Here is a 25,477-nt window from a genome sequence, read left to right on the forward strand (position 1 = left end):
TTATAGCAGCATGATTTATAGTCCTTTGGGTATATACCCAGTAATGGGATGGCTGGGTCAAATGGTATTTCTAGTTCTAGATCCCTGAAGAATCGCCACACTGACTTCCACAGTGGTTGAACTAGTTTACAGTCCCACCAACAGTGTAAAAGTGTTCCTGTTTCTCCACATCCTCTCCAGCACCTGTTGTTTCCTGACTTTTTAATGATGGCCATTCTAACTGGTGTGAGATGGTATCTCATTGTGGTTTTGATTTGCATTTCTCTGATGGCCAGTGATGATGAGCATTTTTTCATGTGTTTTTTGGTTTAATTGTGACTTAAAAGCTGCTCAGTTTTTGTCAATCTTCCATGTTTGCCTGAGAAAAAGACAGTCTTATTTTCAGAGTGTAAAATGCAGCAAAAATCAAAAAAATCTACCTTATTCACTGTATTGTTAATGTCATCTCTATCTTTATTTACTTTTTGTCCACCTAAGCTGTTTTGTACTAAGAGTGGTGTTTAAACGTCTACTCTTATTAGTGTGTTTCTCTCTGTCTCCTTGTTCTCCTGTAGTTTTTTTTAAATAAAAATTATTGCTGTGTTATTTGGTATACATTTGTTACTATATTTGCTGTGTTTTCATCTTGTTTTATGTGTTTTTTTTTAATCTTCTTTCAAGTTTTTTAGGGGGAGAGGGACTATTTATGAAAGTTTGTAATTTTTATTGTAGTACTTGCTACAACAACAGTGGTCGTATCATATTTAGCAGAAGAAATGTAGTTTGTCCCCTATACTAGTTTGGTTAAAAATGTAAATTAAAAATTAAAATTTAAAATTAAATTATACAGTCATGTACCATATTATGATGTTTCAGTCAACAACACACCACATATACAACAGTGGTCCTGTAAGATTATAATGGAGCTGGAAAGTTTCTATTGCCTAGTAATATCATAGCCGTAGTAATGCCATAGGGCAACACATTACTCATGCGTTTGCAGTAATGCTTGTATAAACAAACCTGTGCTGCTCTTTGTATGAAAGTATAGCACGTAACAATTATGTACACTATATAGTACTTGATAATGATAATAACTATGTTACTAGTTTATATGTTTATTTTACTATTATTATTTTAGAGTATATTCCTTCTACTTATATAAAAAAAAGTTAACTGTAAAACAGCCTCACACGGGCCCTTCAGAAGGTATTCCAGAAGATTGTTTGTTATCATAGGAGAGGACAGCTCCATGCATGTTATTGCCCCTGAAGACCTTCCAGGGGGATGAGATGTGGCAGACAGTGATATTCATGATCCTCACCATGTGTAGATCTAGGCTAATGTGTGTGTGATTGTGTCTTATTTTTTAACAAAAAGGTTTAAAAAGTAAAAAAGAAAATAAATATAGAAAAAACCTACAGAATAAGGATATAAAGAAAGTATTTTTGTACAGCTATACGTGTGTTTAAAGCTAAGTGTTATGACAAAAGAGTCAAAAAGTTTTAAAAAAATAGTTTATAGTATGGTAAGCTAAGGTTAATTTATTATTGCAGAAAGAAAAAAACTTTAAACACATTTAATGTAGCCTACGTGTACAGTGTTTTATAAGCCTACAGTAGCATACAGTAATGTCCTAGGCCTTCACATTCACTCACCACTCACTCACTGACTCATCCAGAGTAACTTCCAGTCCTGTAAGTTCTATTCATGGTAAATGCCCTATACAGCTATACCATTTTCAAATCTTTTATACAGTATTTTTAATATACCTTTTTTATGTTTAGATATATTTAGATACACAAATGCTATTGTGTTACAGTTGTCTACAGTATTTACTATAGTAACATGTTATACAGGTTTGTAGCCTAGGAGTTGTAAGTTGTACCATATAGCCTAGGTGTGTAGAAGGCTGTACTATCAGGGGTTGTGTAAGTACACTCTAGGATGTTCATACAATGATGAAATTACCTAACAATACATTTCTTAGAACATATCCCTGTCATTAAGCAATGCATGACTGTATTAAGAAACATGTACTTACAGAAGTGATACGTCTTTAGAAAAGACAATAAAAATCTATTTTAACTAACTTTTTGGTCATTTATTGTGTTAGGCATTATGTCGTATGCTTTAATAATATTATGTTTATAATTAAAAATTTGTGCTTCATTGATAGGTAGGTAGATATTATCCTCTTGGACCACCTAACCTAAATTTTTAAGCTCTCTTTGAAACCTTGCTGATTTTGGAATATGATATGGTGTTGCACAATTGATAACTAGAACGATGGCCTTATAAGGGCTGATCTAGTATTTGGAAAACAAATATATCCTTCTGGTTTCCTTACTTATAATGGAATTATCAAAAATGATAGTGGTGTTTTGAGTAATGCCCACTTGCCTGTATCTCCCAGTATCACTTGAAGGAAGTTGATGATATGGTGTTGCAGAATTGATAGGTACAAAGGTAGCCTTATGAGTGCTGATGTAGTATTTGGAAAACAAATGTATCTTTCTGATTTCCTCACTTATAATGAAATTACCAAAAATGATAGTGGTGTTTTGAGTAATGCCCACTTGCCTGTATCTCCCAGTGTCACTTGCAGGAAGTTGATGCAGTTTGAGATTACAACTTTTATTTCAGTGGTGCAGATGCTCACATCTGGAAAGGCACCTCTTTGTTTATCAGAGACATATTCTTTTCATGCAACAGCTTATATGAAGCCTTAATGATTCTGGTCTATACTGAACTTTTCCTTTTTCTAATTTCTTATAGCTCCTAATGTATATTTTAAGCCTGTGAGTGCTGAGGTCTCACTTGCCTTCGTGTTGTCTTACATTCCGAACTAGAGTGAACTCCTTGAGATATACTTCTTTTATATTCCTCACAGCATGTATATTTGTATTCCTTTCCTATAACCCTTTAAGAAATACTTTATTGACTGCTTAAGGCATGAGGCCAGTCTTGATGCAATATCTGTCATCTCAGTGCCAGGAATACCTTGATTGTAGAGCTCCTTGCCCCATTATGCTGCACGTGTTTCTGTTCTCAAGCTGCCTAACTAGGTCAAAGAGGATGGCCCTCACAGATAGAGAATAATTCTTCATGTCAACATGTGGATGTTAGTATACCTGTGTTCTTTAAAAACACTTGTCACAGTGCCTTCTTGATTCCTGGGAATTGTGGTGGACTAAGAGTCAAGAGACTAGGTTCTAGTTTCAGCACTACCATTAAGCAGAATTGCAGATTACTTAACCTGTATAGGTTTTGGCTTTCTAGTGTATAAAATATGAGATTTCAACTAAGTGATCTCAAAGGTTCCTTCTAGCTCTAAAATTCTGTGATTTTATGAAAATGTGTTCTCCAAATACTTAAAGCTCATTGCAGAAGGTAATGTTTCTTATAGTGTTTCCAAGTGTCTTACCTATTGTTGTACAGTTAAGGAAGTTGAAAAGTAGAAAAAAATTAGTGATCTGGAAGAAGGAATTGTAATACCTGACCTGTATCTGGTGGCAAAATACTTACTTTCAAAGTTCCTAGGATATTCATAGGGCAGGGTCATAAGCCTCATTAAATCCACTTGTTTACTGTTTGCTAAAGGGAATTCTAACACAATCCATTTATCAATCCAGGTTGCTTGTAAAATGGAGTGTGAATGTGTTTGTAAGAATTTTGCATGGAATGTGCACATAATATGGTCACTATTTAGGAGTAGTGTTTCTTGTGTTGAACATCTATAAAATTTAGTTTTAGTCACTTCTATATATAAACAATATAAAATTTACTTACTGTAATATCTCTGTATTTTATTGTCTCCAGAATAGTGTTATATATTTTAGCTTAATGATACTATAATATTACTAGGTGGTATAGCTGGTGAGACTCCTTTAAAGTGGATAGGGTTTATGTGGATAGGGTTGTAGTATAGATTAACATGCATATTATTCTTCCCTTCCTAGTGAGGTTCTGCTGTATATTTTCAGATAAGCAAAGAGACTTTGGAAATAGTTCCTGTGATTTTAATTATTTGGACTTTTAAAATTAATATTTTATGAATTTTACATTAATAGGATTGTTTTAAAATTATATACTTTCACTGAGTTTTTCTTTGACTCAGTATAACTGTCATATGAATACATTGTTTTTGAACTTTGATAATTTGCTATATATCTAGATTTCATGGATCAGTTCTATAAACTGTTGTAAGGTTCTCTCAGTATTATTTTTCAAATAAAAATATACTCTATCCTAAATTTTATTTCCATCTAACTTTGTGTAATGTGTTAATACTGTTTTACTAAACATCAATTTGTTTATTAAAGTATTTTAAAATTGTTTAATCAAACGCATTTTTTAGGTTAATAGGGTTCCTATTGTCCAAATATATTCTTAACATGGGCCAAACCAGATTAGAGCCATATTAAAAAATTCTTGTTTTGAAATCCTATGTAAATGATAGCTATCTGAATATGGGCTACTAGAGTCTTATTATTATTGGAGGGTAGTGATGGATGGAAAATATTGAAGAAAACAGCATAATAATTATGATTTAGAATCCATGGTTTCGATATTTAAAATATTTTGTGAGGCTTCTTTTCCAGTGCTCATAAGAGTCCGAGACAAGTGAGAAGCTGTTAGATATATAATTTTCCCTGTAGAACAAAATGATTTTTTCAGTTTTTTATTTTGAAAATTTTTAAACATAATTGAAAAATAGAGAACTCCATATGACTATCACTTTTAAATTTTTTATCTGTTTGATGGAAATAAAGTAAATTATAGATATCATTACCTAAATACTTTAGTATGTACGCATCTCCAAAAACTAAGGATAATTCACTATATTATCAGAATGTGATTACTACTCTTAACAAACTTCACAGTCATTCCTTAATGTCAGGTACAGTTTTATCTTCCATTTTCTTCTTTATCGTAAAACATGAGAATATAGAAATACAGATAATTATTCTAATTGTACTTAAGCTCTCTTTTTCTTTTTTTTGTGACTTTTTTAGTGGACTTCTCTATGCCACACTTTCTGTAAATCCAGCAGCCTAGATCATGTGATTTCTTTGGTCCCTTTTATCTCTCATAGCCTCTGTCTGACTCACTGGGTAGAACTGGTTGTTAGCTAAAATCTGATTTAGGAAACTACTGGTATAGAACCAGGTGAATGTGATTTCTTTGATATATATGTACATCAGGAGAGCATGTTTCTTATCTTATAAATAGGAAAACAGGGATTGTGTTTATTTCAACTTACATTTCCAGAAGCTGGTATAGAGCATGAAACATAATAAGCATTCAATAAGTGATGAGGGCACAATGAGAAATTAAATAGATTAATGCATAAATGAATTTATTAATCAATGTTCAGGAGTAACAGGTCAAGCCAACCAAGTAGAGTTGGATATAGTGTCTATAGCCAGGTATAGTAACTAAGTCATTTGTAGATTTCTTAAATTCCCATTGGGAAAGATGTACCCAATGTGTCAAAAGATCTTAACTATTTAATATAGCCATTATGACTATTTCCTTGCAGAAAACTCTATTAGCACCTTCACATAGAGAAACTGACAGTGGGAACTGCTGTGGGTTGAATTGTACCTTCTCAAAAGCTGTTAAAGCCATCATGAGGAAAAAGCCCTCACATATTAATATTAACCTTGAATATAAATGGATTAAATGCTCCAATTAAAATACACAGATTGCCAGAATGGATTTTTTTTTAAAAAAATGAACCAACTGTATACTAGTTACAAGAAACTCACCTTGCTGGTAAAGACACTTATAGACTAAAGGCCAAGGGATTGAAAAAGATATTCCATGCAAGCGGAAACCAAAAGCAAGCAGGAGTAGCCATGCTTATGTCAGATAAAACAGGCTTTAAATCAAAAACAGTTAAAAAAAAAAAAAAAAAGACAAAGGAGGTTATTATATAATGATAAAACAATTCAACAAGAGGCTATACCAGACATAAATATACATGCCCTGAACTCAGGAGCAGCCAGATTGATAAAACAATATTACAAGACCTAAAGAAACAGATAGCAATACAATAATAATGGGGGACTTCAGCACCCCACTCACAGCACCAGACAGATCATTGAGAAAGAAAATCAGCAAGGAAACTAGACTTAATTGAACATTAGATCAAAAGGATGAAATAGACATTCTAAGAGCTGCAGAATATACATTTTACTCATAATTACAGGAAAGATTCTCCAAGATAGACTGTATGTTAGGCCACAAAACTAGCCCCAATACATTTTAAGAAATCAAAATCATATCAAGTGTCATGTCAGACCACAGTGGAATAAAACTAGAAATTAATACCATGAGTAGTTATTGAAACTATACAAATACATGGAAATTAACGCATTCCTCACTGATCTTTGGATCAATGATGAAATTCAGATAAAAATTTTAAAATTTTTTGAAATGAATGAAAATGGAGACACAACATACCAGCATCTCTTCATGATAGAAACCCTCAACAAACTAGACATAGAAGGAACATACCTCAAAATAACAAGGGCCATATATGCCAACATCATACTAAACGGGGGAAAGTTGAAAGCAATCTCCCTACAAACTGGAATAAGACAAGAATGCCCACTTTTACCACTCCTATTTATCATAGTAGTGGATAGCCTAGCTAGAGCATTCAGGCAAGAGAAAGAAATGAAATACATCCAGATTGCAAAAGAAGAAATCAAATTATCTCTATTTGCCAACAATGTGATCTTATATTTAGAAAACCCTAAAAACTCCTGCAAAAAACTTAATTTTGATAAATGAATTTAGCAAAGTTTGAGGATATAAAATCAATGTATAAAAATCAGTAGTATTTCTATACATCAATAACAGTGAAGCTAAGAACCAAATCAAAAAGGCAATTTTATTTACAGTACCTACAAAAATGAAATAAAATACCTAAGAATATATTTAACCAAGAAAGTGAAAGATCTCTACAAGGAAAACTACAAAACAGTGATGAAAGAAATTGTAGATGACACAAACAAATGGAAAAACATTCCATGCTTATAGATCAGAAGAATTGTTAAAATGAGCACAGTGCCCAAAACAATCTACAGATTCAGTGCAATCTCTATCCAAATACAAGCATCATTTTTCACAGAATTAGACAGAACCGTCCTGAAATTCACATAGAACTAAAAAGGGGGCCTGAATAGCCAAAGCAACCCTAAGCCCAAAGAACAAAGGTGGAGGCATCACATTACCTGACTGCAAATTATACTGCAAGGCTATAGTAACCAAAACAGCATGGTTCTGGTATCGAAATAGACACATAGATCAATGGAACAGAATAGAGAACCGAGAAATAAAGCCACATATGTACACCCAAGTGATTGTCGATAGAGTCAACAAAAATGTATACTGGGGAAAGGACACCCTGTTCAATAAATTGTGCTGGGAAAATTGGATTGCCATATGCAGAATAATGAAAATGGACCCCTATCTCTCACCACACACAAAAATCAACTCAAGATGGATTAAAGACCTAAATGTAAGGCCTGAAACGATAAAAAATACTAGAAGTAAAACAAGGGAAAGCTCTTCTGGACATTGGTCTAGGTAAATAATTATAGACTAAGACCTGAAAAGCTTAAGCAACAAAAATAGACAAGTGGGATTTAGTTAAACTGAAAAACCCCTGCACAGCAAGAGAAACAATCAACCGAGTGAACAGATGACCTGCAGAATGGAAGAAAATATATGCAAACAATGCATATGACAAAGGGCTAATATCCAGAATCTATAAGGAACTTGACAAGAAAAAACCCCATTAAAAGGTGGGCAAAAGACATGAACAGATATCATTTAAAGTAAGACATAAAAATAGCCAATAAGTATATGGAAAAAATGCTCAACATCACTAATCATCAGAGAAATGCAAATTAAAACCACACTGAGATACCATCTTATGCCAGTCAGAGTAGCTATTATGAGAAAGACAAAAAATAACATGTTAGTGGGGATGCAGAGATAAGGGATTGTTTATACACTGTTGGTGAGAATATAAGCACAACCTCTGTGGAAAATAGTATGGAGATGTCCCAGAGAACTAAAAATATAGAACTACCATTCAATCCAGCAGTCCCACTACTGGGTATCTACCAAAAGGAGCAGATATCATTGTATCAAAAAGATACCAGCACTTGTATGTTTATTGCAACACTATTTACAATAGCAAAAATATGGAATTAACCTAAATGTCCATCAATGGATAATTGGATAAAATGTGGTATGCATGTACTATGGAATATCATTCAGCCATAAAAAGAATGAAATCCTGTCATTTGCAGCAACATGGATGGAAGTGGATACTATTGTTATCTGAAGCAATTTAGAAACATAGTCAAATACAAAATAATATTACACATGGACATAGAGTGTGGAATACCGGTCATTAGATATTTGGGAGGGTGCAGAGGAGGGAGGGATGAGAAATTACTTCTTGGGTACAAGTATGACTTGTGTCCATATAAAAAGGGGAAATTTGAACATGGAGACACACATGCATAGAGGGAAGACAATGTGAAGAGATGGGAAAAATACCGTCTATAAGCCAAGAAATGCCTGAGACACCAGAACCTAGGAGAGAGGAATGGAAAAGATTACCCCTCACAGCCTTCCAAAGGAACCAACCCTGCTGACGCCTTGATTTCAGACTTCTAGACTCCAGAATTCTGAGGCAATACAGTTTCACTGTTTAAGCCACCAGGTTATGATACCTTGTTTCAGCATCCTTGCAAAATTAATACAGGAACTTAGAAGTCTTTGGGTGTGGAGGTTAATATAATAAAATTTCCAAGTAATTTTAATAGAAATCTCAGGATAATGTTCTGTTCCATGTAACTTCCTCACACATTACCATGAATACCAGTTCGTACACACACACACACACACACACACACACACACACACACACACACACACACTGTGGGCACTAGGATAGGGAAAGAGAAAGGAAGGGGAGAGGTGAGAACAGAGGGCAGAAATAGGCATCTGCTTTTATTTTGCCTGTAGCCACGTGGGACCAGACCAGGTAGTGTTTCTAAAACGATTTGTTTTACACGTAAGGCCTGCAGGCACTTCTTTAACATGTGTGTTGGGATCTCCTCTTTATTATATAGTCTACTTATTTATTCTAAAGTTGTATTCTTATACAGGATCAGAAAGAAGATATAAAAAGAAGGGTGTTTACCTTCTCTTAATCCCAGGCAAAAGGTTCGATAGAAGAAGGTTGGGACTATTTTCTAGAGTCATATTTTATGTAACTTTCAATTTTCAGAATTCAGTCTAGGATATGAGTTCTGGAATCAGACTCTCTGTGTCTAAGTCCTGGCTCTACCTCTTGTTACCCCTGTGTTTTTAGCCAAGTTATTTCACCTCTTTGATCTGTTTCATCATCTACAAATAAGGATAATAGTATCTCACTCGAAGTGGCATTAGAAGAATCAAATGATTTAAACATGTACAAGTCTTCAACCAGCATCTGGCATGTAGTAAGCACTCAGTAACAGCTGGAAATAATAATATTTTTTATGATTGGTAAGCTGATAACAAAAGACACCTTTTCTTATTTTGCCCTATAAGAACTCTTTAGATTTATGAAACAAGACATATATTCTGGTCAGATTAAGAAAATGGTAATTTACTAGACTTCGTAAATACAGTTCTTCCCAGGTATGTGGTTTGATGATAGATATCCCTCTAGTTATAGGAAATGGAACTATAAGGGTTTAATTGCTATCATAAGGGGAAATGTGTTTACATTTTAGTAGTGTGTATACTTTAAGTAGATTGTGGTCTACTTAAATCACCTATCCCCAATAATAAAGTGTAGTTCCCAATAAAGTTAGTGCTTTGAAAAGTTAATGTTTGATTGTCTACACTCAGTACCTGTTTATTGAGTGTCCACTGAATCCACTGGTTATACTTCTATTTTCTAAAAGCCAGATGCATACATGACCAAAGAGCAATTTATGACCAAAATATTTGAGCATCCTGCTTCACAAAGTGTTACATATAGGCTTTTTTTTTTTTTTTTCAGTTAGTGTGGGAAAATGGCATTTCTGATTTTTCAATTACTCCTTGAACTGTGTACATTAAATGAATTAAAAGGTGCCCTTTTTTAGTGGCTGTTAAAAATCATGGAACTCCAAGGGGCTATGCAGGTAGCACTATTCCTAGTGACCTCAAATACTGTCTTTGCATTTAATAGAATATGTAATTAGTGTAAACCAAGTAGGCTACTTCCAATGCTGGTTAGTTGTTTTATGTAGACACAGCCTATGTATGTTGAACCTTTTTACAATACACCAATGACAGTTGAATTGTATCAGCTAACATTTTGTGAGTGTCTGCTGTTTACAGATATACCAAGCTCTGATAATGCTTACTGATATACTGAAAAGTCTTGATTAGGTTCAGATTTGAATCAGACAAAGAGGAAGACCATTAAGCCAATGCAATCCAGATTCCCCTCTTCCATTGCTTTTTTAATTTTGTTAATATACACACAGGTTATGTGTCTTGATTAGGTTGGAAATTGAGAGTATCATAGGTTTTTTCTTAAAATCCTTGAGAACTTGTGTCAGAAGGACAAGTTGGAAATAGACTGTAATTGGAAAGATTTTCTATAATAGGTAAAGGTATTTTTAGTAACGAGGCAACTGCTAGCCTATGAACTATTGAGGGAATTTTCCCCAGAAGTCTGGAAAGCCTATTAAGTCACAGTCCTATTTAATCAAACAGGCTTTGATGTTTTGCTAAAAGAACCAGGTTAGAATGGAAAAGCAGATCATGAGGTCAAAATGCTATTATCATTTAGAATATTACTAAATATACATCAAGGTTTTGTTTTGATGCTTGAATTTATGGCAGTATATAAGGCAGTCATAGTCTTGGTCCTAATGGGGCAGTAGATGGAATGACGCAGTAATAGCGGCACAGCTTTTCTGGTGGTTATCCAATATAATCACTTCATGAGCATGTCATTAAGTCTTTCACTCTCAAAAAATATGAAAGGATAAAATTTTCAGTTTGTAAATATGAATAGATAGTTACAAGATCTGGGAAGAAAAAGTGATCCAACATACAAAGCAGATTATTTTTAAGAATAAGCACATGTTGCTTCCATCAGAAAACAGAAACTGCTTTTTACAGCTCACTAAAAGATAAAAGGTAAACTATAGTTTTGTAAACTATATCTTCATGCTTATTCTAATAAACCTCATATTTGAAAAGTAAGCCAGCACCTCTTTAAGGTTCTGTTACTTTGTCTAGACGGAATTGTGATAAAGCACTAGTATCATTTGTGGGGTTTTATTATTGGCAAACAGGGCAGGGAAATTGAGGAGAAACAAGTACTGTATGATAATACACAACACAAATTTTCATTAAAACATAGTAGCATCTCTGAGGCTACATCCATGTTTTAATAGATATGAGTGATTTTTGTGAACATAAACATGGTGCTGCTTCATTTGGTCATATAGTGGTTTCATAAGTATGCATGTAATTTATTGTGAAGATTTTTGCCTTATGGTATCTTGTGGAAAAATATGAAAATATTATTCTCTATTCAAATAAGATAAATGATGGCTTTTTGTTTTAAAGAAAAGCTTTAAAGTTGCTGAATACATGTATATACTCTTCCCAATGGGTTTTTTAATTAGTTGAAGACCTTTTTTTTTTTTTTGTAAAACAGCTAACTACAATGCTGTTCATACTGCAAAGTAACTGGCCTTTTTCAGTTTCTTGTGAATCCATTCAGTTTCAAGGTCTTCTCTCTTTACGCATGATATTTTCTGGAACAATTTATGAAGTTTAAAAAGTGGTGTCTAGCGTGCCATTTTTAAAAGTCATGAATAGTGACTTTCTCCCTAGTATAATTTTCATCAGTCTCTCATTATAAGACCTTAATGGACACATTTCTTATTACAGCAAGGTGTGCTGATTAAAAAGATTTAATTGTACAAAATTGTCTAAATTATAAGGTGGTATATTGTACAACAGGAAAAATTAGTTTATCTACTTAATATTGTTCTTCATAAGCGACCTCATTTTGAGAGCTGTATATGCATCTATTCTCTCGTGAATCTTCATGGTGGACATAAAATAGTAAACAAATGTGATTTAATGTGTGGTCACATCCCAGTGGACAGTGACATTTGTTCACATTAGTGTCCTGCTTCTTTCTCTGCCAGCTCCAAATGTTTTTCTCCCTGTCTTCAGCTTATATTCTCCTACTTCTTATATCAACATCATATCAAGCATTGAGAAATGCTTCCATTTGAGCCAGTCCGGCTGCTTGCTACTCAGGATTCTTGGTTGCATGAGAAGCAGGAAAGCAGCAGATTTTACCCTTGATGGGAAAGAGGCCCTTTACGTCTTTCCATCAACTTTTACTCTGTCACTCAGTCTTCCATAAACGGACAAACCAGGAACTAGTTGGATTAGGGTGTTAGTCACCAGTCAGCTAGTTTGCTTTTGGTACAAAAGTGATTGAATCATTTTCTTACCAAATCTCCCCTTCCTCTTCTTACTCTCTTTTTCTCTGTTGATTGAATCATCACTTACTCAGCCAGTTACACTGTTTTCAGAGTCGTCTTTGACTCTCTTTCTCTCAACCCTCTTATCCAGTAACTTGTGGATCTCTTCTTTGTCTCCCTTCTGCTCACCACTGTCCTAGTCTGACCTCCCATTGATTGCCTGTATTGTTATATTCTCCTAAATAGACTCTCTGCATCCATTTCCTCCTTATGATGCTGCCAGTGCTGATATTATTATTCTTTGCCAAAAAACCCTTCCATGACATCTATTTGCTTACAAAAATTGTGCCCCACCTTCTTAGCATGGTTTCCAAGGCTCTCTGGAAACTGATCCAAACCTTTCTTTCTTTTTTTTTTTCCCTGGCTTGTGTTGTGTTTCCACCAAGTTTTCCGCCCTCAACACACACTGACGCATGCTCTGGTTGCCCTCTTGTATGTTTCTTCTTCCCTGTCTCCATCTGTGGAAATCTTAGATATTATTCAGTACTCAACTTAAATGTTGCTTCTTTCTCAGAGTCTCCCTATTAGAAATAGCCTTTCCTTGCTGTAAAATTTCATAAGACTTTTATGCTTTTGTCAGAGTATATGTTACCTCTAGGCCTGTAGATGTGCTTATGCCATCTCCCTTTCTGCTATGTGAGGCATATGGAAAATAACTCAGAACTTCTGGTCAGATTGATTTAGGTTCAAATCTCAGCTTTGCCAGTTATTAGAATTTATTTGTTTTACATAGATCACCTAGCCTTACTCATCCTTTTTTCTCATTCTCAAAATATCTTAAAATAACTTCTTAGGGTCATGAGGATTAAATGATTTGACTTATGTAAAGTATTTAATGCTCTGACAGCAAGTATTTGATAAGTTTGCATTCATTTTTCTTTTTCTTTCTTTTTTGAAGTGTATATTTCCTGTTTATTTTGCTTGGCACTCAGGTATCTGTTAAAAAATTTAGTTCAGTTTGTCTAATTATTATCAATTAAATCTATTAAAATTTATTCAAACTGTGCACAAGGCCTTAGAGTGGGTGCTGTTATGGATACAAAAATGTATATGTGACATTATCCTGGTCGCTCAACCCCTAGGAGCCTACAGCCTTTAACTGTGGAGCCAAAGCATAAATTTTAAAAAGCTAAATAACTTTGTACATTGTTAAAATGGCAAATGCATGTGGACAAGGTGAAAACCCAGTAAATTGCCTTGTGCTTAAAAGGATCTGTAGTAGTCCATTCCCATACTGCTGTGAAAAAAAAAAAAAAAAATACCCAAGACTGGGTAATTTATAAAGAAAAGAGGTTTAATTGACTCGCAGTTCTGCATGGCTGGGGAGGCCCCAGGTAACTACTATCATGGCAGAAGGGGAAGCAAATATGTCCTTCTTCACATGCTGGCAAGAGAGAAGTGCCGAGGGAAAGGGGGAAAAGCCCCTTATAAAACCATCAGATCTCAGGAGAACTCACTCACTATCACAAGAACAGCGTGGGGGAACCGTCCCCATGATCTAATCACTTCCCAGGAGGTCCTTCCCTCAACACATGGGGATTACAATTCAGATTACAATTCAAGATGAGATTTTGGGTGGAGACACAGCCAAACCATTTCAGGTTCTACATATAAAGGCCCTTCTCTTGTAGCTCACCAGAGAGAGAGATTTCACAGGGTTCTTTCTGTGTGTGTGTGTGTGTGTGTGTGTGTGTGTGTGCGCGTGTATATACACACACACACACACACACATATATTTGGAGATGGGGTCTTACTCTGTTGCCCACAAAATCACAGGGTTCTTTTTAATCATTAGCTTTACCCATCCATCTGGAAAAGTAAAGCAGTGTAAAAGCCTTCAAGCATCAGGAAGCAAAGAAGACTGGAAGTACAGGCTTAACTAAGTATAGAACTTGGGAATATGGCATACCTGTGTACAAATCTGGCCAGGTAAAATAGGAAGGTGATCTGGCCAGGTGAAATACGAAGGTGATTTTCTAGACGGGCTGCTTAGTATATGAAACTTGTGTTTTTCATGATCATACTCAAAGGCTAATTTGCTTTTCATCTTCATTCCATTCTTTAATCAAGGCTGTGATTTATTGACCCCTCTGTCATAAATTGGGGAGAACATGTATATACATGTATGTAGCAACTTTAAAGGCTTTTCTTTAAAACAGAAAGCAATCATTTATTTTAATAGGGCATAATATATTCCTATTTTTTCAATAAGATACCATAATGCAAAAATCTTCACAATAAATCAAATGCATATTTATGAAAATAACTATATGACAAGGGAATGAAGCATGGAATGAAGCAGCAGCATGTTTATGTTCACAAGAATCATTCATATCTGTTAAAAGATATATGTAGCCTCACAGATGCTACTGTTTTGATACAAATTTGTGCTTTGTATTATTATACAGTACTTTTTTGTTTCTCCTCAATTTCCCTACCTTGTTTGCCAAGAATGGGGTTCTTGGGGAGGCTAATACTGAGATAGAATTAGGAGGGCAAGGGCTTTTTGGAGGCAGGAAATCTAATGCCCATGTAAGATAAAAGGAGAGGAAGCAGGATTGAACGGGGAAGGCTTCCAGAGCAGGATGTTGATCTGACACTTGTGAAAGGAAAGGGAACAAGAGGCAGAATTGAGGAGGGAGAGCTTCAGACATGATGCAGATCTGACAAAATCTCAGTGCCCGCTCCCGACATTGGGGAACTCCAGAGCAAAGCTTGCCCATTGGGAGAGACCCCAGCTATGTAGAAATAGTCACACACTCTCCATGATCAACTGCCCAGGAAGAGTGTGGCCTTGGTGCACATGCTGTGGTAGGACCCAGTGGTCCTGCCCCTAGTCGGTGTCAACTTACTGCATTCCTTACAAGTAAAGGGCCACTTCTTTCTTGATGGTATTACACCTCAGTGGCTGCAACACTACCTTTTCAATCATAAAGTATCAAAATGGAAAGCCCATAAAAGCGTTAGTTAAAATTAGTTGTTTATTGGAGGAGTTGAGAAGTTCACTAAAATAACAAAACCCTTGGACAGGCTGGCCTTAGTGAGTGTTGAGTGGCTTACGTTGTTTGGGAATATATTTTTCATCTGTTAAATGTCGATAGTGACATCCATCTTCCCTATCTACCTCACAAAGTTATAAAAAAAATAATGTCTAAGAAAGGCAAGAAAACCATGTGAGAGTCAATACAGTGTAATAGAAAAATCTCTGTGTCAAGGTGAAGGGAAGCAGGTAAGGCTCTCCCTTGTTTGTACTCATGGAGAAGGGAAATGATTGCTACATTCAGAGAAAGTGCATAAAAGAACAATCATTTGAAATGCATTAGGGAGTCTGGGCACGGCATCTCATGCCTGTAACCCACCATTTTGGGAAGCTGAAGCAGGAGGATTGCTTGAGCCCAGGAGTTCAAGACCAGCCCAGGCAATAAAGTGAGACCCCATCTCTATTTTAAAAATATAAAAATAAAAATAAATGCATAGGGGGTAACTATTTATATATTACTGTGGCTAGTCTTACTGCAACGCAAATAATCACACCTACCTGTTCCTGGTATAAATCGTGAGTTCCCTAGACAGGCCTGTTTAAAACTAGGGGTATTACATATATTTACAATTAAAATGAAAAATATTAGCCAGTTGCTTTTGATTTCACAGAAAAAAAAAAGGTAATGTATAAAAAAAGTTGAACCAAAACAAGTTTTATTTTAGATTATAGATTGGCAACTTTTCCTGTAAAGAGCCAGATAGCAAATATTTTAGGCTTTTATGAGTTCTGTGGGTCACATATGGTTCTCTGTTATGTTTTCTTCTCTTTTTCTTTCCCTTTACAATTCTATAAAATGTAAAAATTATTCTTAGCTTTAGGGTGTATAAAAATAGGACCTAGACTGTGACCCCTACTGTAGATTTAGTTCTGCACAAACTCATTTTTGACTTCAACATAATTTCAGAAGTTGACAGAACCCTTAATTCTATATTGTATTTTTGAAAAAAGAGAATGGAATTTGGAAGTCATATCAGCCAGGATTCGAATCCTGCTTTCATCCTTTGCTAGCTCTGTGACTTGAGCAAGTTATTTAACTGCTGGGATGCTCAGCTTTCTTATATGTAAAATAAAACCAGTGCTACCAGGCTGGATGGATTTGTCTAGATTTAATTAAATAATTTGAGAAAGGTACTTTGCCCAGTGATTATTAGATAATAGAACCTCAAAAGATATTACTTCATTTCTTCCCTTCCTTTACTTATTTGATAGTATTTTCTAGCCTTCCCTCCACCACACCTCCTTTGTTCTAGCAAAATTCTAGACTGTCTTTCTCTACTAAGTTATCTTAGTAGAACTCTCAGTGTGACCTAATTGTAGTCTGTGGGGGTGGATAGAAAACTTCTCTTCCACTCTCTCTGAAGGGTCACTGGAATGAGCTGACAGTATAGTAACAGAAAAAAAAAAAAAGGCCTACAAATTTATTATGTACGTGGACACGGGAGTCCTGAAAATATGAGACTCAAAAGAAGGTCCAGATGGTTGAGGCTTAAATACCCTCTTCATATGGAAGAGGGAAGTGGGGAAGTATATGCAATTTTAGAAGCAAATGACTTTTAGGGGAAGCGAATGAGCCCAAACAACAGACTATTGGCCTCGGACAAAGTTGTTCTGAGCTCTTGGGGACATTGCAGCACATTGTGGGAAGCTGAAGGGTGGAACTTCATTATGAACACAAGTTGTCTTATGTAGATAAAGTCTCTTAGGTAATCTCTTGGAACTGCCCTCAGAAGAATAAAAGCCTGTCTGGGTGTGGTTATGACTTTTAGTCTTTTCTTTGGTGACTAATCGTTCCTGGTTATTGATGAGATTCCTAGAGAAGGAGTTTTAAGACAATTGCATTCCTAGGCCAGGCACAGTGGCTCACGCCTGTAATCCCAGCACTTTGGGAGGCCGAGGCGTGCAGATCATGAGGTCAGGAGTTCGAGACTAGCCTGGCCAACATGGTGAAACCCCGTCTCTACTAAAAATACAAAAATTAGCTGGGCGTGGTGGCACATGGCTGTAATCCCAGCTACTTAGGAGGCTGCAGCAGGAGAATCACTTGAACCCGGGAGGCAGAGGTTGCAGTGAGCTGAGACTGTGCCACTGCACCACTCCTCCTTGGGCAACGGGAGCGAAACTCCGTCTCAAAAAAAAAAAAAAAAATACAATTGCGTTTCTTCTGGAAGAACTTCCCTTAATCAGATGATGGGACACAGAGAGAGCCCCTCCTGCTGCTTCTGGAAAGAAAGAGGACCATAGAGACAGCAAGCAGAAGTACAGAGAGAGACCTTGGTTCTGAGGCTTATTTCTGAGGCCTTTCAGTTTCCTTTAATTCAAAGTTCTGGCTGGGTGCAGTGGCTCACGCCTTTAATCCCAGCACTTTGGGAGGCCGAGGTGGATGGATCACTTTAGGTCAGGAGTTCGAGACCAGCCTGGCTAACATGGTGAAACCCCATCTCTACTAAAAATACAAAAAAAAAAAAAAAAATTAGCCAGGCATGGGGCTGAGGTGGGAGAATCTCTGGAACCCGGGAGGCGGAGGTTGCAGTGAGCCGAGATCGCACCACTGCACTCCAGCCTGGGTGACAGAGCGAGAAGCTTTTAGCGTGCCAAAGTGCCGTAATTTGGAATATTATTTTCTGAGCCCCAACAAGTCAAATTAATTTGTCAACATTTTGATTACTTGGGACAGATTAGTGACTTGACTTCTTCTTACATATAGTTTCTTCTCACCAAAGGCAGTCATTCCTAGATCTCTTTGGTAGTGGCCCATAATCTATATTTTAAAAATATATTAATATATACTAGTGACAAAACTTCCATGAGAATCTTAGAGAATATTTCATAGAATTTTCTAAAGGATATTTATATTCGTTTATATTTATATTTATCTTTATATAAATATTTTGAACCGTATGCTAAGCTAGTGGATAAAAGTCCAAACTAGGAAAAAAAGGTTTATATGAAGGTTGAGGGTGGGGATGGATGGTTGTTCATTTTGCTAAAGGAGTCTCAACTCTACTGTTTTCTTCAGTAGCTTTTCGTGATTATTTGAATCCTACCTGTAACTTCCTATGAAGACCTCCAAGAACATTTCTCGTTGGTTGGAAAACAGCAAGTGTTGTTGGAGAGATTTCTTTCTTAGAGTGCATGCTCCTCAAGGTTGCACCCATGCATGTTGTAAAATGTTTTTAGGTCTGAAATACTCATGGACTGAAACAGTCAGTAAATAGCTAATGTATGTCTACTTTATTATATTGTTAGCTTTTTGTCTATGTGTTTTTGTTTTGTTTTGTTTTGTTTTTGAGACGGTCTTGCTGTGTTGCCCAGGCTGGAGTGCAGTGGCACAATCTTTGGCTCACTCAATCTCAGCCTTTTGGATTTAAGCAATTCTCCTGCCTCAGCCTCCCGAGTGCACCACCACGCCTGGCTAATTTCTATATTTTTAGTAGAGACGGGGTTTCACCATGTTGGCCAGGCTGGTCTTGAACTCCTGACCTCAAGTGATCTGCCTACCTTGGCCTCCCAAAGTGGTGGTATTACAAGCATGAGCCACCATGCCTGGCCAGGTTTTCATCTTTATATTAAATGTAAACCCTATACTGCCCTTCAAGGTTTGAGCAACCTAGCACAACCCAGAGGCCTGTAGCTTAGTGATGACAAAGACAGCCTTAATATTCCCCTTAGCTTGACACAACTTGACAGTCTTCTTCCTGACTGTAGTCCCCTGACGTCTCTTTTCTTAGAGCATTAACTTAAGAATACTTGAAATTGTAAATTCTTTTCTTTCCCTTTGAGATACAAGTTTTCTATCAGCCACCTGCCCGTTGTATAACCCAAGATGGTCATTCCTTTGCAGGATATTGGTCATTGCGGGGAGGTAGGAGCCTTAGTACCAATTAGCAAACATAGATGGCATGATCACATTGACCAGCCTTGCTGTAACATCCTCTGGTACTTTTCTACTATCTCACCCCAGTGCTTTAAAACTCCACCTTTTGTTTCACTGAAGTTTAGTTCAAACTTTCATCTATATTGCACGCGCCTCTCACCTATTGCAGTAGTCTTGAATAAAGTCTTGTTTTTAACTTGTCTGGTACTATTTCCCTTTGACAATGACTGAGAGTAAAAGCTCTAGAGTCAGAATTGCCATAGATTCCTGACTTCATTTTACTACACAAGCCACATAACCTCACTAAACTTCAGTTTCCAGAGGAATAAAATGGAGATAATGGGACTTACAGCGTCAGTGGATGTAAGGCACTTAGCATACTGCTTGGTGCATAGTAGGCACCTCATAAAATTTAAGTCTTATTTCTTTGTGCTGGTGAGTACATAAAACAGCTTCTTGATAGCTCTTTTTTAAAATAGTAAACTATTATATTAAAATACAGTTCCATTTGTGTAATTATCAACCTGTTCATTTTTGTGATATCTGCTTTGTAATGTGAAGCCTGTTTAGTTCTCAAAATAAAGACAAAAATGCATCAGACACAGTAAAAGCAAGCAACCTGTTCCATATCTGATCCTGATGTGTCTAGTTGAGTTAGGGCAGAGAGATCAATTAATTCTGAGGCCATGTTAAGAAACAGCATCTGTGGGAGAGAGAGACAAACTGAAATATTTGTTTTCAGACAGCCTTGCAAGTTACTCCAACAAATGAAGAAAACTCTGTGCTGTTTATATTTTAAAGTTTAAAATATCTCTTACTGAGCCTATCCTAAAACCAAAAACTTAAACTAAAATTCAAATGCAGAATTTCATCTTAATAGATACATTTTAAAGCGCAGATTATATGGTAAATACTTTATTGTCTTGAAGCTGCATTATGAAACACTGCCTAAATCCCTTAATTTTAAAGAAATGTGTATGAAATGATACATTTTCCAAGTTGAAATTTCTTTATTTTTCTGGGGGAGGGGGAATGGTAGCCACATTTGGGAACTACTATTTTCTGACTACATGTCACAGTAAATGTCTAGTCAAAACACTTCTCCATTCAATATATGCTCTGTCTGTAAAACTACTTCTCCCCCTTCCTTTTCTCTCCAAAAGTAATCTGAGGTAAATTCACTTGAATTGCTATCTGACTTTTAACAATCTGTATTCTGTTTGGAGACCCTGCTTGCAATTCTAACTGACTTAGAAACATAACAGTGATAATATGGATTCATATGAAAGGTCAAAAGTTCTGCATTAATGTTCCATTCATAAATACAGATAACATAGTGGTGTTTCTTGTGTTTTGGTTGAGTCATTACCTCTTACAATCTCTTCACTATCATTATGTTTCCTGTTAAAGGAGACTCATAACATTAGGTTTACAGTTGACCTATGACAATGCCAGGGTTAGGGGTGCTGACCCCCACTCCCCTGCACAGTCAAAAATTTGCATAATTTTAATTTTTGACTCCAAAAGCGTTACTAATAGTCTACTGTTTACCAGAAGCCTTCCTGATAACATAAACAATCGAGTAATACATATTTTATAGTTACATATATTATACATACCGTATTCTTACAATAAAGTAAGCTAAAGAAAAGAAAATGTTAAGAAAATCATAAGAAAGAGAAAATATATTTACTATTAAGCGGAAGTGGATCATCATGAAGGTCTTCATCGTCTTCACGCTGAGTATGCTGAGGAAGGAGGGGTTGGTCTTGCCATCTCAGGTATGGCAGAAGCAGCAGAAAATCCACATATAAGTGGACCTGTGCAGTTCAAACCCATGTTGTTCAAGAATCAACTTTATCTTTTTAGAATGTTTGCTCTTATCTCCCTTCCTGCTTGAAATAGTTTTATGTTTCAGGGAGGGGTTACAGGAAAAAGCAGAGCGTCTTCAACTGTGTGAATACAGATAAAAAGACATATTGTGGTTTATGATGTCTAGATGCCCACCTGGAGGGAAGGGAATTTAGGAGCAAAATAAAAAGATTAAAAATCTAAGTCAACTCAGAAATAAGATATGCCAATGATGAAGAAAGGATTTAAGTTGGAAAGTTAGTTGTTATGGCCCCCAGTTGTACATATTTTATCCTAAGGCACCATTTGGTTTAATAAAATGTAGATCTGAGGCTGTTCTTAACCTATCAGTTTCTTAAGACTTAATTATAAAGGTTATGTATAATTTTCAGAGGACAAAGGCATTATTCATTTGTCTGTGCTTGTCTTCCAGGTTTATCTTGCAGATTATGGACTTTCCTACAGATATTGTCCCAATGGGAACCACAAACAGTATCAGGAAAATCCTAGAAAAGGCCATAATGGGACAATAGAGTTTACCAGCTTGGATGCCCACAAGGGAGTAGGTGGGTTTCTTTTTTCTTTTTCCTATTTTTATTTCAGAAGAATGACTAGAGACAAGGGTAATGAGGCTGCATGAAATGACCTTTGCATAGTCAGTTTGAAGCATAAGAGCACTGGTGAGGTTTTTATCAAAAGCAGTGAATTCCTGTTATGCCAATGAATATTTCTTCTAACAGTGGAAAGAAATATAGACTGTGACAAGTGATGAAGGAGCAAAAATGTGTCAAGTAAGCAAAACTTGCTGCTCATTTTAGCCAGAAAATCACAGTTTGTATAGGTAAAACTTGGAGGTCAGCACTGAATGTTTATACTGAAGTGAATATTACAGATTTGGTAAAGGTGCACGTGGGCCAGGTGCAGTGGCTCATGCTTATAATCCCAGCACTTTGGGAGGCTGAGGCAGGAGGATCGCTTGAGCCCAGGAGTTCAAGACCAGTTTGGGCAACATGGTGAAACCCCATCTCTACAAAAAAATAGAAAAGCGTTGGCACTTGCCTGTGGTCCCAGCTGCTTGTGAGGCTGAGGTGGGAGGAGGATCACTTGAGCCAAGGAGGTTGAGGCTGCAGTGAGCCATAATCACACCACTGCTCCCCAACCTGGGCGACAGAGCAAGACCCCTCAGAAAAAAAAAAGTTGCACATATGAACAATTATTCCTGTTTTTCCATTGTACCTTTACCAAAGCTCTAGAAGATATCATCTCTCAGCAATAAGGTTATTTTTTCTGAAACTATAAAGTGTTAATTTGTGGAAATCTCTCCCAGTCGCCTTTCATATATCTTACTTATTTAAACTCACTTTGATGGTATTGGAAACACATTTGCAGGTAAATTACATACATAGTCCTTTTATTGGATATTGATTGCACTGCCTTGCATTCCAAGGCAGACTTAATTCAACAATTCCCTAATTAGTTAAAGTCATAACCTATGTCTTGTATTCATTTACCATTAATTAAACCTTAGCTGTTTATTACACTGCAGTCCAAATCCAATAGCCGACCCAGAAAGCCATGGAAAAGGAAGTAGGAGGTCAATATTGAAAATATATGGTGCCGAGTCCCACTGATGGTTGCTTTGTTCCCAATCAATATGGTCAATGCAACTGTACTTTCTTAGTTGCTCTGTCCGCAAGACAAAAAGTCAATTCTAATGTTATGCTAGTGAAAAAATGGTGATTATTGAAAAACTTTGGCTTTCAAAATTATATTCTTCGTAAACTTTGTTTATAAAAGTATTTTCAAATATGCTAAACCAAACAAATAATTTTTAACAGTTTTGAAAGGACCACATTTTTACTAAAGGACAATTAGATATTTGCACTTCTTAATGGTTGTTGAACTGTTACTCTAAACTGATGCCTTCTAACAAGTTTTAGTTGGTGAAAACAACTGTATGTTATTGCCTTTTCTCTTAAAAGGACCACTGACCATGTAATGTAGAGGGTCTTGATCATTTTGCAGGGCATTAAAACCCATACTAGCTTAAGGTAGGCCAATGCAAAAGTAAAACAAGTATAACTTCTTCCTTTCAGAAAGATTCATAGGCTGGATTTTCTGAAACGGAAATTATCTTTTATATTCCTGATCAAAGTAAAAGAAATGACTACATTTTTTTTCAAGTATAGTTTGGTTAGAAAAGTAATGATCAGTAAGAAATTTTGTAGTGTTGTGTGATTTTTCAGTATTCATATTGTTAATAAATTAGTGAGAATTTAAAGATAATATGGGACGTATCTTACATTAAGAAATGTGAGAATCAAATACTCAAGAAATATAAGAATTAAATACTCATTAATAGTGGGGTTTTTTTTCCCCATCTAAAGTTCTTTCACTCTCGGTGAATTTTGTTTTTCATCTTTGCCAGATTTATTCTGTTATACCTAATAGAATTTTTAGAAACAGTAAGTACTTTTTTGATAATGGTATAACTGGAAAGTCATCATACAGATTCTTAAGCATTGGTCCAGTTATATTAATAATGATACCAACTTAAACAGTACTTTTTTGATAATGGTATAACTGGAAGTTCATCATACAGGTTCTTAAGCATTGGTTCAGTTATATTAATAATGATACCAACTTATGTTTGAGTCATTTATTTCAACTGGTAGTTCTAAACTGCTCTGATCTAGTTTTGAGTAGTGGAATTGCTAAGAAACCACTGTGATTGTGGAAGGAGAAGGAGAGTTTTTATGTGTTGGTCAGTGTTTGGACTGTGGTAAATCTGAAAGACCTATTCAATTAATTTCATTGTTTAGGGTGTCGTTTTCATTTTGTTGTCTTCTTGAAAGATTTGAACACATTTTTATTTTTTAGTCTGCTTATATTTTTTATTCTAAAATCTTAATACATGTTGAATATGTTGGTAAGATTTCACCACCCTCGGTCTTTGGGGAGAAGACTGAACTGAGAATGATCACAGAAAGATGGTATTACATCCCTGGGAGGTATATTCAGGGAAGAACCTACATTAAATATTTTTGGGATTTGCTGAAAAGTTACATGATAGAATGAACATTCATTTTTATCGAAGGTTTCACCAGTTTCCTATAAAATAGTAGATTTCCTTAATGCATTTTAAATAGGATTTACACTAAAATTCTGGGCATATTGATATATATATATATATGTAGATACAGATATAAATATAGATATACACATTACATATATGTGCACATATGTACACATATATACACACATATATAGATATATACACCCACATATATATTTGCTGGCATTTTAATGTGAAGTTTTAGTCTGGGATATAAAATGGAGCTTATGACATCCTCAAATGTCTGAATACTGTTCACTCCTATGTTTTACATTTAATTTTCCAAAGTAAAACATTTCAGTTGAAGATTTTATTAGAAAATAAATAATCATTTAGCCATATCTAGAAACCAGAATAAACAATGCCATAAAGCCTATAGGAAAATGCAGGTCAGATTCATAAATATTCATGTGTTTACTTTCAGTACAGCCACTATGTAGTTTAATCTCAGAAAAATCTTTTTTTCAGTCCAACTATGAGATCAAATACTGAGGAAAAACAGTGCAAAATAAAGTATAAAAAGCAAAAAAAAAAAAAAAATTCACTAAGATATGGAACTTCTAGGTGCCAGAGCATTTGCCAAGTGTCAGGTCTGTCTCTTGGTCAGGCCAAGAGACCTGAAGAGAAATACTCAAGCTTCAATATAAAACTGACTTATGACTTAGCCACTCACTGGAGACTACTATTAGCCTGATCAGACTGTCTGTTCTGTGCTACTTTTTGTAGCAGGTTATTTAAAAACTCAAGCTAAATCTTATTTTTCTGTGGATTGAGTTTTTATAATGAAGGAACTTGTATAAGCTGCCATTCAGCCATTACATCTAAGCATTTTCTAATTCAAATTTACATAAAAGGAGGGTAGTTGAAAGGGAAAAAAATTAGCTATTATGTTATTACAAACCAAAAGATACGCATGGAGATGTATAGAGATGGATGGACAGATGGATTAATGGATGGATAACTATTCCTAGAACTCCTATACATCTGCATATCTGTATGTTTTTTTAAAAATTGTGTTGATTCTTCCA

General features: G+C 35.6%; 1 protein-coding gene across 3 annotated transcripts in view; it reads left to right on the forward strand.

The window, feature by feature from the left end:
- Window positions 1-25,477, forward strand: part of VRK2 (VRK serine/threonine kinase 2) — a 115,461-nt gene that overhangs the window by 51,819 nt on the left and 38,165 nt on the right. For all 3 annotated transcript variants that reach the window (XM_012501214.2, XM_030827031.1, XM_030827030.1), the window contains exon 8: window positions 21,768-21,900. In XM_012501214.2, the coding sequence (XP_012356668.1) occupies window positions 21,768-21,900 (133 nt within the window). The remainder of the gene's footprint in view (window positions 1-21,767; window positions 21,901-25,477) is intronic.

This window comes from Nomascus leucogenys, chromosome 14 (genome assembly GCF_006542625.1).
Source record: "Nomascus leucogenys isolate Asia chromosome 14, Asia_NLE_v1, whole genome shotgun sequence".
In the NCBI taxonomy this organism is placed as follows: Eukaryota; Metazoa; Chordata; class Mammalia; order Primates; family Hylobatidae; genus Nomascus; species Nomascus leucogenys.